Raw genomic sequence first — 16407 nt, forward strand, 5'->3', positions numbered from 1 at the left:
GTGATAAAAGATGTTCGTGAAAGTTATTGTTACAAACATAAAAAACCATTACACCGTTCAACAACACTAAAAATATAATATGTAGGAATGACATCAATACCCATTTTAAAGGGCTGCTATTTAGAAATTAGCCAGTACATTCTAAATTTCAATTTTTCAGTTTAATTTTTTGGGACAAAAGTGTCATGAATTGTCCTGAAATTTAGATAAAAGTGTCATGAACTGTCCTGAAGTTTAGATAAAAGTGTCATGAATTGTCCTGAAATTTAAATTTTTAATTTAAAATTTCTCAACAAATTATGTATTGGTTAATCTCTAAATAGCATCCATGAAAATATTTATATTTGCACTTGCCCCTTAAATGTGTAGCCAATATAACTTCATCAGCAAAATCTTAATTATTCCAATTCATATTATCAGTCATTTAAGATTTTTGCTTACTCCTTAGTAAGAATTTTAATAGTTTTAATCATAAGAGATTAGCTTGACTATCCTCTATCTCACCTTAAATGTCTCAATTAACACTACACTAATTAGAATAGTAAGTAGGTTTAAAAAGAAAACCTATTAAATGAGCTGTTCTTTTTAAAAGAATGTCAAATACTTTGACAAATGTTTGAGATTGAACGTAGTATAACTTTCAATGGTTATTCAGACTCAGTTTAAGATGTGTAGTTAGTATTAACTAATTCTTCCTAACGGTACTCCCACTATTTCGTGCAGTAATTCTCTCTTTCTGCAAAATAAAGACGTAACTGAATAATTGCAGTTTTTCTGAAGTCTTACAGCATTTTTGTGAGTGAAATAATATTTTGAAGAGGTGCAGCTCAAGGTACCACTTCATACGAATTTTCAAAAAACTAAAAAAAAAAAAAAAAGGGGGTAACTTTAACCAAACCTCAATCTCAAGCCTTCTGAATTTCAGAAATTTGAAGTGAAATTAATACAGCACGTTACTTGTACATGGCAATTTAAAGTGTTATTTTCAGTGTGTGTTTTCTTAATATGTGGCATCTAATTGACAAGTTTCTTTGCAGGCATTCTTACTATTCTAACTGACTACATCATCTACCAAAATTCCAAAGTTAAATAAGCTGCATTGACAGTCCCATCTAAACTCCTCAGCACTGGAATGTGCACAAATGACTCCCAAATTGCGACACAATATCCACTAATGCTCCGTAACCAGCTACTGCTGTGACCTGAAAGTTATGGACAAGTGAAACCCTGTTTTAGTTGTGATAAGTGATAACTATAGATTTTAACACTGTACTATCTATCCTGCCACAATGGCAATTCCACTTCAGTTTTGGTGTATAATATACTGGTTTTCTATACGGAAAAGAAAAGAGTTAGAAATCTACCTAAAACATGTTGATCGCACTTGCGAAAATATAAAGTGTGGTATCAGCAAACTAAAGAAAAGTAGTTTCTTACCCCTGAAGGATGTAAAGAAATGGAAAAGAGTGACTGAGGAGCACATGGTATCTGTGAAATAATATCTCCGTTCAGGTCAAAGCGACTAAGCAGGGGCTCCGCTCCAACCGCTAAAACCTGACAGGGAAAATACAGCTCCTTAGCCAAGAAGGAATGGGAATAACCAAAAAGCATTTAGTGGAATTAGTTACTCTCACCAGAATGGTGGATAGGAGACAGCAATCAACCAGATTGAACTTGAGAAGGCCACAAGTACAATAATAGAGGACAGAATATACGCACAAGACATACATGAACTAAAGCAAAATAATAGTACAGTGCTGGGACGGCAAAGATCACAAGTCAAATGCAGTTCAAAGATTTAAAAGTTTCGGAACGCTAGAGCTAATCATTATTCGACCTCTTCTTTTATAACATTTAAGGTTGAAGATAACTGTAGTTAAATAGACAACCAACACAAACACGAAAGAGAATCAAAGGAACTCATTCCAAAAAGGGGACTTAAAACAAACACAGGGAACAAACGAAACTACTTGGAATTTGATATAAGTGAAAGAACTGACTTGATTATCATCAAATATGACATCCTGGTTAGCAGCACCTGTCGTGATTCGTGAAACACATTCACACGCTGGAAGGTTCCAAACAGATAAAGACCGGCCACTTCCACAAGCCTATGAAATAAAGCATAGTGGCTGTAATTAACATCGTTGATGCAGGAAACATACTGTCAGTCTGTTATGCATGAAAATATGATAAAATATTCATTTCTCCAATCTCAACCTTAGCTGTGAAGTAACCATAACCAGGCAAAAGAAAATGATAAAAAAAAAGGAATCATAACTTGAAATAAACCAGGAGATGGTACTGTATCTCTATACACACCTGGATACACATAAAGGCACACATATTTCCTTTCTGCCGATTGCAAGGTCAGATGCATAAGACACGCATCAACGAGAATTCAGAACATCAACAAAGATTGCCTTTATTTTTTCTTTTGAACAACGATTGTGTTACTTACTCACTTATCAAGATGAAGAAATTGCTTAATATTGAAGAGAAACAATCTTTTTAACAACGATTGCTTCACTTATCAAGATGAAGAAATTGCTTCATTTTGAAGAAAGACAATCTTTTAGTGGAGAACAAGAACCCTTAGCAACTATGTTGCTCGGATCCTCCAAAAATGTTGTGGTGCGCGTGTTGGATCTTTAAAAGGTATTGCATTTTTGGAGGATCTAACACAGGTATGGCGGTATTTTTGAAGGATCTGAGCAACTTAACCTAGCAACGCTAATATTATATTGGGAGAGCAATTACGCTTGGCAATGCTAGAGTTTCAAATGCAACTCAACACCAACTGATAATTGCTAAGCATTCATCGACATATTTCGGGAATTCATCTAAAAAAAAGCTGTCATGTGGACTGACAATACAAAGTGCTTAAAACCTTCAACAGTAAAATAGGCATGAAAAAACTCTTCCATGTCCTCCAATTCTACTAGTAATCTTGACAGTTCCCCCAATTGGAAACAAAAAAATGTAGCTTTTGAAATGAATGGGGATAACAAGTTTGAAGCATTTATGGAAGTCCCCTCATAGAAGGTTTACTCTTGACAATAACTAAGATGTCCAGTAGCAGTCAAGCAACACAGTACCTGGATTCAAGGTTCCACAAACTGTATAATGCATGGAGTTGCTATCATTAACATGTTATATCAGCATGAACTTATTTTCACAAAGGCCAAACAAAAGTTGTGCTCTATGTAAATAGACCCAAACAAAAGTTGTGCTCTATGTAAATAGGCCAAACAAAAGTTGTGCTCTATGTAAATAGGCAAAAAAAAAGTTGTACCAGTAAAGATGCATAGCTACTTAGTATTCAAGTTTTAAAAGGTAAGACAAATAACTTTGGGTATGTAACAGTGTTTTTGAGAGCGAGAAGCGCAAAAAAGCGACAGGGGCTCGCCTCGCTTCAAAAGCGAAGCGCACTCTTCATTGACGTGAAGCGCAATTCTTAAAAAACATAATGTAATCTTGTTACAAAACTTGCATACAACAATTGTACTATTCTTCTCATTAACTTTATCGCCATATCGCCAAGCCAGGTCTTTCTCTTTCGAACTTTGGGACATTTTTAAATCCCTATTAAGATATAAGAAAATATATAATCAAATAACCTGAAAATACATATAAAATTAATCAAATAAACTGAAAATATAACATATATATAATAATTAATTTTATAAACTGAAATACACATTAAAAAAAATTAAATAAACTGAAAATATAACATAAACTGAAAATATAACACACATGTATAATAATAATTAATTTTATAAACTGAAATACATATAAAATTAATCAAATAAACTGAAAATATAACATATATATAATAATTAATTTTATAAACTGAAATACACATTAAAAAAATCAAATAAACTGAAAATATAACATATATATATATATATAATAATTAATTTTATAAACTGAAATACATATAAACTTAATCAAATAAACTGAAAATATAACATATATATAATAATTAATTTTTTAAACTGAAACTCACATTAAAAAAATCAAATAAACTGAAAATATAACATTATATATATAATAATTAATTTTATAAACTAAAATACATATTAAAATTAATAAATAAGAAGAATAAAAGGGGGGAAAAAACCAGCGCCTGCCCTAGCTGTGCGCTAGAGGAGAAAAACTGAAAAAGAGAAGAGAAAAGAAGAAGAAGAAGAAGAAGAAGAAGAAGAAGAAGAAGAAGAAGAAGAAGAAAGAAGAGAATAATAAAAGAAGAAAAATTACCTGGAGGTTGTGCTAACGTTGGGAAGGAGAAAGAATGGTCATTTCACTTTGGGTTTGTTTTATATAATAAAAACAAAGACCCAAACTTTTTTTTTTTTTAAAATGACCCCTCTGAACAGAAGCGAGCGCTTCTGCGCTTCTGGGTCGCTTCGCGCTTTCTTAGCTTAAGCGATCGCTTTTGCTGGTCGAGTCGCCTCAGTTAGGAAAAAGCAACGGCCTCTCGCTTCGCCTCGCTTAAAGCGACGAAGCGCTCGCTTTTCAAAACACTGGTATGTAAAGCTTTTTATTTTTTATTTTTTTTTTGGGGGGGGGGGGGGGTTGGGGGAATTATTTTTAAAAGAAGTGAAAAGAGGGTCAATAAATTACACACAGAGGAGTTTGAATAATGCTGTCTTAAACGGTTTCATCAGACATAACAAAGAGAATCAGAAGAAAGAAAATCATGAATGAATAGAATGTAAACTCTCCTAAATTAGGAGATTCATATCTGCGTGAATACGGGATGCGTTGTGCACCGGGCTGTCCTTTTTATCTTATTATCATCTTCAAGAAAACCCAGTCATCATTGACAAGATTATTATAAATTTACAGTAGGTTGACCCTCAACATCATTAACAAAAGTAAGCTTCCGTAATTTCACAATGCAACAGATAGAATTTTTGATTGGTAAATACAACAGAAAGAATTACAGTATAAAAGCTCTAACCAAACAACAATTATAATTGTTGGTGCAGTTTGTTGGTGCAGTAGCAAACTTACGAGAATGCTAGTTTTGGTGTATAAAGGAATCTGAACTCTTACCAGCCAACTCTCACTTGCATCAAGAGCAATGCAACTGACATATGGAAACAACTCCCTCGACTTCTTATCCTTCTGTGGATCAATTATTTGAATACATTTACCAGTTCTGCAATCTAAGGCAAATTCATAAATAACAGACAATAATAAAACAGAAAAAATAGATCCAAATGAGCAAAATCATGTGTAATTTCCAAATAAGAGAGATAGCTCAAGTCAATAAAAGGAAAAATTGGCCATTCAGCACGCCTTACGCTCCCTTCTTTTTAAATAACCGAAATGTCCCCGTGGCAGGCCTTATGATCCTATTACTAGAAAGAATGACATACCCCATATTCGTGTTGTCCCGTCCTCTGAACCAGTTATAACCTGAAAATTGCCAAGCGAGAGAAAGAGAGAAGCAAAAAGAAACAAAGCAGAATTAAAATTGAGCCCAATTCCAGGAACCATTGTTCAACTAAAAGTAAGCCACCCCTCCCACTAAGACTGAGAGAAGCAAAATAAAACGCGTCTAAAAATATATTCTATTTCCAAAGAAAACAAAACATCAAGGTGCTGTTGCATTAAAAGAATTTTGAACAATTAAAAGTTTCAAGAAACAGGATTTTTTCAGCTCTTTTGCCAAGTTTAGTTTCAACCTCAAAGTGAAGAGCCAGCAACATGGGTATCACACTCCTATCTATAACAATCTATATCTATACTATATTAAAAGCATGAAGGCCCTTAACGAAATGTCGTTCGCCTTTTTTACCCTTCAAAAAAAATAATTCAAACTGGACAAAATAGTCATTTAACTATTCTCCTACTAATATTTAGGAATAAATATTTAATTATTTCCCTAAGATTTAGGATTTCTTTCCCTTTCTTTTAGGTTTAAGCCTATTTTCATAGATATGTAATTTAATGCGGTTTCACATTTCATCAAAGCAAAGCTAAACGATGATTTGGTAAATTCATCCTTGTGACCAATTTTAAAAAGTACTTAAAAAGAAAAGAACTTTAAGTTGAATATTACAAATATTGTAAAACTCAATGAACTATCAATTATTTAAGAAAAGTTATGACTTTGAATCTATCTACGAAATTGTTATGAATTTTTTACCATCAAAATTAATATTCCTTTTGTTTCAATTTATGTAGCACTATTTCCTTTTTAGTCGATCCGAAACAGACCACATTTCTTTATTTAAAAATAATTCATCTTTAAATTTTAACTTTACCCTTAATAAATTAATTTACAATCACACAAATATTTACGGTAACCACAAGCTTTCAAAAATCCTCTTTTTTCCTTAAACTCCATAGTGAATCAAACGCCGCTATATAAAGTGGCACGAAGAGAGTTAAAAAAAACCTTCAGTTCTTTATATAGAAATGCTATATTTCCATATACTCCAACCGAAAAATATGAAATAATTCATGGTAGCATGTAATGTAATACTTAGTTTGCATTGAAATAGAAGATCTTGGACTTTGAGCTATCCTGGCCGAATTCAAACACTTTATGCCTTCATAGAAAGATAAAAATGAAGTTTATAAAATTAGGATAGATTCTAACTTTTTTATTATTATTTTTTATTATATCAAAGTGAAAACAAGCACCGACTAAAAATTCTTAATATTTTATAATAAAAGAAGTACCACTAAGTTAAGAAGTTGAACTTTGAGGTTCGCCTTTTTCAGTGATTGGCTCAGCTTAAAATATTGCATTAGTATAAATAGTGATCTAAGATAAATTTGGAGTCTAAAAGATCTGGTTTAAATATAATTGATTTTTTTTGGTTAAATACTGTAATTCTCAATATTTTGTATTAACAGAATATAAAGGATCTGTTCAATGTTAATTCTAACAAAATATAAAATGAATAAATTATTATTACAGCCTAATTTTAATTTATTTATAATATATTTTGCTAATTAATCACGCAAGAAAGAAAATAATCATATAACTTTGTGAATGGAGGTAAAACTTAAAATCACAATAAGACATCTAAAGTAGATTGGGTGTGAGTTATTCTTTTATTAAGCTAGCTAAATCGATTAATTTCAATATTGTCAAAAACTTATACTTTTTTTCTATATATTTTATAGCTAAAAATATTACCTAATACTTACGTAATATTTACTCAATGGCATGTGGTACACATAGAGTAGTTTGTTATTTTTTGTGTATATTTTTTATTGATTGATGCGATATACACGTGCAACGCACGTACACTAAAGCTAGTCTCTTCAAATGTGAGAAATCAAGTCTTGACAGAGAGGGAGGGAGAACTAGACAGCAACATAAGCATTTGGTACATGGAGTCCATAAAATTGAATAGGAATGACTATACAGACATAGAGAGAGAGAGAGAGAGAGAGAGAGAGAGAGAGAGAGAGTGTGTGTGTGTTTGTATGGGTGAGAGAATGAGAGACAAACAAAAGCTTTACCTGATTGTGAGAATTTCGAGCAACAATGCAATGCAAGTAGTCTGAATGTCCTTTCAAAACCATCTTTATTTCATTCTTCTCCTAAGCACCATAACTTTAATCAGATTTTCATGACAGATTCAGAAGAAGCAATGAAGAGAGTCGAAGTATAAGTCGATGAAGTAAGCCAAAAGAATGAATCAATTAAGAGATCTCATAATATGAGCCAGCCATACATCTTGAACAAATACATACCACATCCCAGCAGTATGCACAAGAATCACCAGCAGCAGCAAAAATGGATCCAGTCTACAATGGAACACAAAATATTAAATAAAAATATGTAGGCAGGACAACTTTGAGGTAAGTTTTAAAAGGCTGAATCAGAATATCAGACTTGACCTACGCAAGAGAAGAATCCATGCAATATAAATGAACAGAGTTAACTATGTTCGACGCTTTGAACTAACAGCTCCAGCTGTGGTACCAGATCCCCGAAGTCCACTCAACATGAATCCTCCAGTAGTCACATGATTCTTCTCTCCCTACCACCTCCTAGGGTTGTGCCAGGAATCCCTCTCCAAATTTGTTATTCAAAAATCAAATACACAAAACAATACATCGAAATAGAGCAGGTCTAATGTACAAAAGAAGACTGGCCACCCCCCAAAAGCAGTGCACCAAAGAATCAAATGAATAAGACAAATTGTTTGCTACTATGAAGTTCTTTTGTAGTTCATCCACAAATTTAGCACTTCTAGTAGATTTGCACAATTTGAAAATATTAATAGCTTCCACCACCAGACTCCACTCTCTTCTTCGTAAGAAGGAAACGAAATGAAATATTGCCTCATTGTTGCACAATACATAGGTTTCAACTACCATCATAATCTAGTGAAGGACCCAAGACATTCCTTCATAACTAAGAGCATCTGTAGTAAAAGAACTGGTTTGCCTCTCAGTATCTAAACAAGCATCTAACTAGGAAAAGATAACTAAACCACAATCTATTTATACCTCCTCGGTCCTGGATGGACCAGCTAATGCGTCAACTGAAATCAGACTTATAGCCCTATCCACTCACTCCAGAGTGTCAATCAAGAAGCCACTCGGTTAATTTAGAAAAAAATAAAAGGGCAACGAACCTGAGTATTAACGGCCATGCAATTATTCTCTGGAATTGGAGAAAGTGCACCCCACGGACCTCTGAGATATGAGAACATGGTTGGAACAGAAAAGCAATAATAGTGTAAAGTAAAAGGAAAGATGTAATAAGTGAACACTTCACTGTCGTAAGCAATAACTAATTTTCACATATAGAAGGCCAAGATAACAAATCATCTAAAGACCAATATAAACTAGTGTAGGAATTAACAGTGGATGTAAAACTTTGATTGCAATTTATTTATTAATTCCCCCCACCCTCACCCACCGCAGAAAAATAATAGATCTAACAAAAGCGTTGAGGAATCTTCTTAAGCACTAAGTATGCTAACGAAAATATCAATAAACATTGCAACAAAATGTTTAAACTCCTGAACAGGTAATCTTTAGTTGCACATCAATCGCTAAGCATGCAATATCAGCACCTACTAGTGATGCCAACTGTCTCAGAAGAGGTAATAAAAAAAATTATATTTATTTCATGTTTTTCAATAACTTACTTTTGTTGAGGATTCACCAAGTCAAGCATTGGCTGTGATGTGCCTCCTGTATAGTGATAACAAGAGGAAAAATAAGCAGAGAAGACAATCCTTTCTTCTTTACATCAAATGGAAGCAGCAAAAATCCAACTCATTGCTAAATTCATGAACAAACTAATATCAAGTTACATCAACGAGTAAACTCAGGACCAGACTGCCTATAGGCATTCAAATGTAGGGTAAAAGTAGCATAATGCATTCACCTCAAGCAATTCATATGACTTGCAGAAAATTTTCCGCCACATACAGAAAAAGGGTGTTGATTCAATAGGTTTTGGTCTATGGCTAAGCTAGTATCTCAGAGGCACACAACATACATAATGTGGGAACCAAAAAGGACCATGCTTCAAGTGTGAGGGTTAGAAGGACACGGAACAAAATTACATTCCAAAAAAAGGCAAGAACATTTGATGACTAGTATCTGCCAGTTTTTCAGGTGGTGGGGAAGTGTCTTTCCTCACTTCTTTATCTTTCAATTAACATTATTTGTGCCAGTTTGGCACTAGTATATCTACTTCTTTTTTCATCTCTTTTTCCTATTTTTTCTCTAAAACTATTTTTTATTGGTACTCCCTCCGTTTTAAAAGATTGTCTTAGTTTGACTTGGGACAAACTTTAATAAAGAAGGGAAGACTTTTGAGATATGTGGTCTGCTGTGAAACTTTTAAAAATTGTGGTCTAAAACCTGCCATAGCATTTGTGTGGCTATAAATACTTCTTATTTAAGGAAATATTGAAAGGTGCCAATCTTTTTGAAACAGACTAATACGGAGATAGTATCAATCTTTTTGAAACGGAGTAAAAAGAATACTCGAGACATTTTTCCCAGACACCCCTGCCTTAAGACCTTTTTTAGGCATTAAAATAATACATAAAGCCACAACCTAGATTCCTGCATGGGCACAAATATATGCTTGCATATTGTTTTGTACTCATGTCAGACACTGGTACTCACAAAAAAACTATTGGAACGAACTCCAGCCCAACAAGATGGTGTCGCAAGTCCTTATTTCATGTTTTAGAATTAGATGTCCTTGATACTGAACACTAAATGTCCTTCAACAAGACAGCAAAAAGTCTATCAGATGTGTCAATTATTCCCACTTCAATAACTTTTAAGACATAATTTCAGAAGATATAATGGCATACTTTATGTAGTAACAAGTATTACAAAATTAACCTTGCATACTAGAGATCGACACAAATTCAACCAAACACGAAAGCAAAGAAGAAAAAGAACTTCCTCCTGTCCTACACAAAACATATGTTAAACTTCATTTATGTTATATTCGATGGAACTCTTCAATATTATGTAGTTGTGGTGTCTTGAATCCTCAAGTTCATCTTTTTTTTGTTATTCCTTGTGAAACTAGTGGAACACTATATTAAGTTATAGTCATTACAGCTGTCATGCCCCCATATTTTCAAAAGAATTGCCTTTTGTATCTGAATCGGTAATGTGCCCAATGTCTGTGTCCATGACCGCGATATGTAGGGGGCCACATACAACTCCTAGATGAAACACATGCTTAACTACAGAGCAAAATTGTGTCTTTTGTATCTGAATCAATATTGTGCTTGCCCCAATGTCCATTCATAACCATAATATGCAGGGGCCCACATACACTCCTAGATGAAATACATGCTCAACTATAGAGCTAAAAAGTTGGAATGCTTCGAACTCAGAATTAACAACCTGAAGTTTGACAGCATGTACAAGAGGGGGCACATAGAAAATTCTAATTTGCTGCAATCGACACTTTCAACTTATAATTTATTAAGGCAATGAAAGACACAATTACATATGGATCCCCCCCCCCCCCAAAAAAAATTCTTTCCCTCTTGGACTTCCTCTCATAATGCAAAGACATTGTGACAAGTTTGTGCAGCAAATAGTTTATTAAGCTGCATGACTTTCAGCATTGCACATATTCAAATTTAAGAACCGATGCTTTTTTCCTATCTAAATAAAAAGAGTCGTATATTAGAAATGGAAGCAATGCCAGGCAGAGGTTTTCAAATATTTAAAGTAGGATGCTAGAGGATCCGTCAGTAAACTACAATACCTACGACTTGTCAACTCAATCCCAAACTGGTCGAGGATCTAACTGCACACTAAAAAAATTGTACCTTGCACCGGCTCCTTAGACCCCAATAATTCTTTCCATTTCCATCCACGAATCCGACCATCATCACCACAACTGCATAAAATCACCTACATTAACAAAGAATCGGCATCTATGGTAGAACAAAAATCACATTGATTGAAGAAATTTATACAAGATTTTGCTCCTTTTTTTGTGATAAGTACACAAGATAATTGCCTCCCTCGTCTACTTATAAAAAGAAAACCAGTTAACCTAGTTGTTTGACAGCTTAATCACTAGCTACGACCATTTAAAACATATGAGCTATAGTTAATTTAATAGATATTTACCGGCATTTCAATTGCTTGAAGATATATATGCCCATAGTTTTCAGTTTTCACTCTAAACAAAAACTTGAACTATATTACATTTGTGCTAACTCACCTACAATTTTAAGGAATACACATGAACCAAAAAAATTATAAGAACAAATACCTCAATAACAGTGAATCCTCATCGTTACCATAAAATTTAACATCATAAGCAGGTCCATCATGTCCTTGTACCAGCCAACTAGATTCAGCCACTGGCACCAACGAACTAAACCAAATTCACCAAATAAATTATCAATTCAAACCAAAACATACCTTCATACTTCGAAAACATTGAGAAAACAGGAACTTACTTGCCCGCGGAGCTCAAATCCTACCAAGACGAAGAAGCCCGAAAAAAAAAAAGAACTTAATACTTTAGTCAATAAATTTTGCTTCTTTAAGTTAGAGTGACATATTGAGCTTACGAGGCAAGAGGATATGGAGTAAGAGGCAATAGAGCCGTCGCTAATGGCGGCAACGATGAGGTCCGGATAAGAATTATGGTTTGGATTCGGGTTCGGGGCGAATGCAGTACGGAAAACAGTTCGGCATTGCGATTCTCTCTCCAGTAAAATGGAGTCTCTGTATACGTTTTCGTCCCAATTCCTGCAGTCCATGACTGTCACCATTGTTACCTGAATTTGAATCAGGGTTTTGCTGAAACCTTGACGAAGAACCGGAGGGAGCGTGGAGAATTCGCGTCCTTTATTAACGACGTCGTTTTGTAAATCCGAACAGGGTTAGGGCCTGTAAAACGTAGAAATGACGTTGGATAGCCACTTTTTAACACGTTATTTATTTTTTATCCAGTAATTTTTAAGCGGAACAAAAATAGCCACTACTCTATTAAAATTAATACGAAAAGATATTTTTACCCTTTTTCGTAATTACTATGTAAATATTAAGGACATAGTGTCCTTAACATTTATACTGCACACATGAAGTTAAGGACGCCATGTCCCTAACATTTACACTGAACATATAAGTTAAGAATATGATGTCCTAAAGTTTAACAACGGAAGGTGCAAATATAAGACACTTTGTCCTTAATATTTACACAACACTCATGAAGTTAAGGACACAATGTCTTTAATATTTACACAACACTCATAAAGTTAAGGACATTATATCTTTAACATTTACATTGCACACATGAAGTTAAGGACACCATGTCCCTAACATTTACACTGCACACATGAAGTTAAGGACATGAGATCCTAAAGTTTAACAACAGAAGGTGCAAATACAAGTTAAGGACATTATGTCCTTAACATTTACACTGCACACATGAAGTTAAGGACGTCATGTCCTTAACATTTACACTGCACATATGAAGTTAAGGACATGATGTTCTACAGTTTAATAACGGAAAGTGCAAATACAAGACACATTGTCCTTAATATTTACACATCATTCATGAAGTTAAGGACATCATGTCTTTAATATTAGCACAGGGGTATTTTCGTCGAGGCGGGTCAAAAATTATTAAGTACTGATTAAAAAGTAAATATACTTTAAACAGTGCCTAAAGAGTAAAGACATCTCTAATTAGTGGCTAACCGTGCACTTCCCCCTCGTAAAACGCTGTTGGACTTAGGTGTGGGGCTTAGTTCCGTGAGACTTACGCCTCGGTTGTCGGGGCTTACGCCCCGGACACGCCAAACACCCAGCGTACTGGGCTCGCCTAATAGAACTTTATGCAATTGTGTGTAACTAACCTTGTAAATCCTCAAATTTTCTTAATAAATCGTTGACTATTCAAAATTACTTTTTTCTTAATCCTAAATCATTAAGTTGAGAATATTTTATGTCATAATTAAAATAAAAATTATCACGTTATCCACCAAGACTGCTATGATAGTAAATTTTAAATAAATCTTTCATTTAAAAAGTATTTATTTATTAACTTTTGTTATGTCTTTATTATATAATAGTCCATAATTTTTTTATAATTATTTTTCTAAATATTATTTTTTTCATGTTTACGAGATACAATACTTATTAATTTAATAGCTTAGTATTAGCTAGTAACTATTTATAAATAATTAGTTATCATGGTATAGTATTGTGAATTATGTGTCACTTTATTAACTTATTGAAACTTAAAAATAAATGATGCTAGAGAATCATATTTAAATTGTGAATTATGCTTTTATATAAATTCTCTTTCAAATAGAAAGCATATTAAATAAAAGGAGTATTTTAAAAAAATATATCAAATTATAATATCGAAATTCTTTCAAGATTCATTACTCCTTAAGAGATACATATAAAATTTCGTATCGAATACATTACTTTTGATGTTTGAATTGTAACGGCGTTGCAGCTAATTTGCATATTATGATATATGTCATACTTTTCGTATTATTCATAGTTGAATTATAATTTATAAATATGTTAAATAGATTATTTTTTATAATTTTGTAATTTTAATATAATTTTTATAACTATCTTTTATTTTATACTATCTTAAAATTCTTGAAATTAGTAAAATTTAAAGATCCGTGGGACTTACGCCTCGCCTCGTCAGATGTAAAACGTCTCGCTTCACGCCCCGCCTTTTAAAACATTGCTTTGAACTAGTTTGAGAAAGGTTATATAGAATTGGACAGTTCTTCTTTATTCAGCTTATCTACATTTCTATAATTTACCTTTCTTAATTTTCTTTATTACACAAATTTTTCGTTTGCTATTAACTACTATTAAGAACCTGCTAGTGTAAAAATCCCTTTACACTCGCCCATGAAGGATATACTGATTTTTCCGTAGCCTCCACCTTCAAAATTTAAAAAAAAAAAAAAAGAGAAGACACGTGAAAAACGAAGCAGTTCTTTCCTCTTCAATTAACCACTCTGGCTTCTACTGTTTCACTTTATTACATTAGATATTTTGGTTTTACTGCTACTTTAACGTGTCCAACAAAAATAAGTAGGAGAGAAGATAAATAGCACAAAGCCTTGGAGCTCAGTAACCATGTTCAAAATTTCAATTGGCCTCACAAAACGTTGCTAGCATAAAGCTAAAGCCCAAAGCTTAGTACCAAAAGGATATGTTCCATCAGATCACTGCATATCCGAATCTTTCTTTGCCTGCATATACATTATAACATTATAACATCATAAGAGATAGTTAGTACTTAGTAGCTCACAAATGCTAAATTTTTGCTATTCTAACAGCGCAACAAGAGATGGTAAGTCCTCCTAGCGCACATCACGCGTCATTTACAAGACACTAAGGTAAATTAGGTCTCCGAAAACATTTCCATGTTCATTTCTGCATTGTCTTTTTCCATCAAACATGTTTCAATCAGGGAAAATAAATGATTTTAATTAATGAACGTGTTAGGTAGTGCTGATCTGATTAATCCCCCCTCCCATTTATTTGCAGCTTTCCACAAACAAAACCAAAAAACCATGAGCCAAGAGAAGACTTAAGCGTATTAATTTACAGACCAACATGCAATAACATAATCATGATAAAGCAACATGGAGCATTTATTCTAAAAGAGTAAAAATCATACCATGTAAAAGGTGTAAGAAATTAGGCATTTGGAGTGAGAAAATGCTGAAAGCGAGTGTTGATCATCGTTTTTGCCAATTAAAGTTGGCTTTTGCTACTCAATCAAACGCTTATATGTTAAGAACATTGTCACTAGCTCATTGTTCTCAAATTCGTTCTCGTAATCTAAAATTTTTGGTTTTATTTGTTTAAGTTTTCAAATTGAAGACCCATGCAACTATTTCACCAAAAAATCAAGAAATTCAGAAATCAATAACTATTAGAAAATTACAAATCAGAGGAATTGACATTCAAAAGAATGAGTAATAGGATACAAACTCAATGCAATTGAAGTATGTATACCTAATCAAATATCAGGGAGTAAATCTGCATATAAATGCTATTCATCACTAAAACTTCAAATCAAGGAATATTTATGCATATAATTGAATTTAAACACCAAAACTTAAGAACACAAAGATCTTGAAAATAGTGTAGTTGCGAGCAATCTCTCAATTTAGTCATCACACAAAAAATGTCTAACTGTGATTAAGACGTTCCAAGAACTTTCATGACTCTATACTTGTTTCCTCTAGCTTCTCTTCACTGACCCCAACCACAAGTTAAATAACAGAGTTGATGATAGAATTTTTGAAGATCAGGACATCTAATCTTTTGAAAGTGGAAAGAGCAAATTAAAGGAATTAGTGACATGAGCTTCTCCTGGCTTGTGAAAGAGCACAGAAGAAAGGTAAATTTCTCCTGAAAGGAAGGAGAAGGGGATAGAAAATAGTCAAATTCCGGGGCCAAGGGAGACGGTATAGACTAAACCTACAAGTATAAATTAGGAATGATAATGTGGTAGTAGAGACAAGGGAATTCAGATTGTTTGCAGCGGAACCTGGGGGAAGAGAAACCTAATGCAAATATCTCATTCTTGTATTTATCGCTACAACGGACTTACTTCCAGCAAGAAGTTAAGTTATCTCCATCATTCACTTCCAAAAGATTTAAAGGTCTATGCTAAAATTAAGTTACCGGATTACCAAATGCAATTCTAGTAAAAATGGTTATTTCCGGAGCACTGAAAGAGATACCGGAACTGATGAATGTAAACTATGGAGGAAGGGAAAGTTTCTCGTTCTAAACTCTACCTAAAAGACCAAGGATCACGATATCACATCAATTAATTATCACAAGTTGGTTCTTAAATTTGTTTGCATTTAGTCTATGTTTAAGCTTGATTATTTGGAACTCATGGTGGATCTTAGTTAT

At 33.4% G+C, this 16407-nt stretch overlaps 1 protein-coding gene across 2 annotated transcripts; it reads right to left on the minus strand.

Annotated features, from left to right (window-relative positions):
- Positions 1 to 887: 887 nt before the first annotated feature.
- On the minus strand, positions 888 to 12377 carry LOC107777567 (THO complex subunit 6). Of its 2 annotated transcripts, XM_016597622.2 has the most exons (13): positions 12060 to 12375; positions 11946 to 11965; positions 11756 to 11860; positions 11304 to 11374; positions 9135 to 9180; positions 8616 to 8676; positions 7726 to 7779; positions 7492 to 7572; positions 5388 to 5427; positions 5062 to 5174; positions 2001 to 2111; positions 1438 to 1554; positions 888 to 1202 (listed from the first exon to the last, which is right to left on the minus strand). In XM_016597622.2, the coding sequence occupies exons 1-13, from the start codon at positions 12261 to 12263 to the stop codon at positions 1122 to 1124; spliced, it is 1104 nt and encodes a 367-aa protein (XP_016453108.1). In that variant the 5' UTR covers positions 12264 to 12375; the 3' UTR covers positions 888 to 1121. The 2 variants fall into 2 exon arrangements, with proteins under 2 accessions (XP_016453108.1, XP_075095369.1); XM_075239268.1 differs by lacking the exon at positions 2001 to 2111 and having other exon boundaries at positions 12060 to 12377.
- Positions 12378 to 16407: the final 4030 nt, after the last annotated feature.

Source organism: Nicotiana tabacum, chromosome 2, assembly GCF_000715075.1.
Source record: "Nicotiana tabacum cultivar K326 chromosome 2, ASM71507v2, whole genome shotgun sequence".
NCBI lineage: Eukaryota > Viridiplantae > Streptophyta > Magnoliopsida > Solanales > Solanaceae > Nicotiana > Nicotiana tabacum.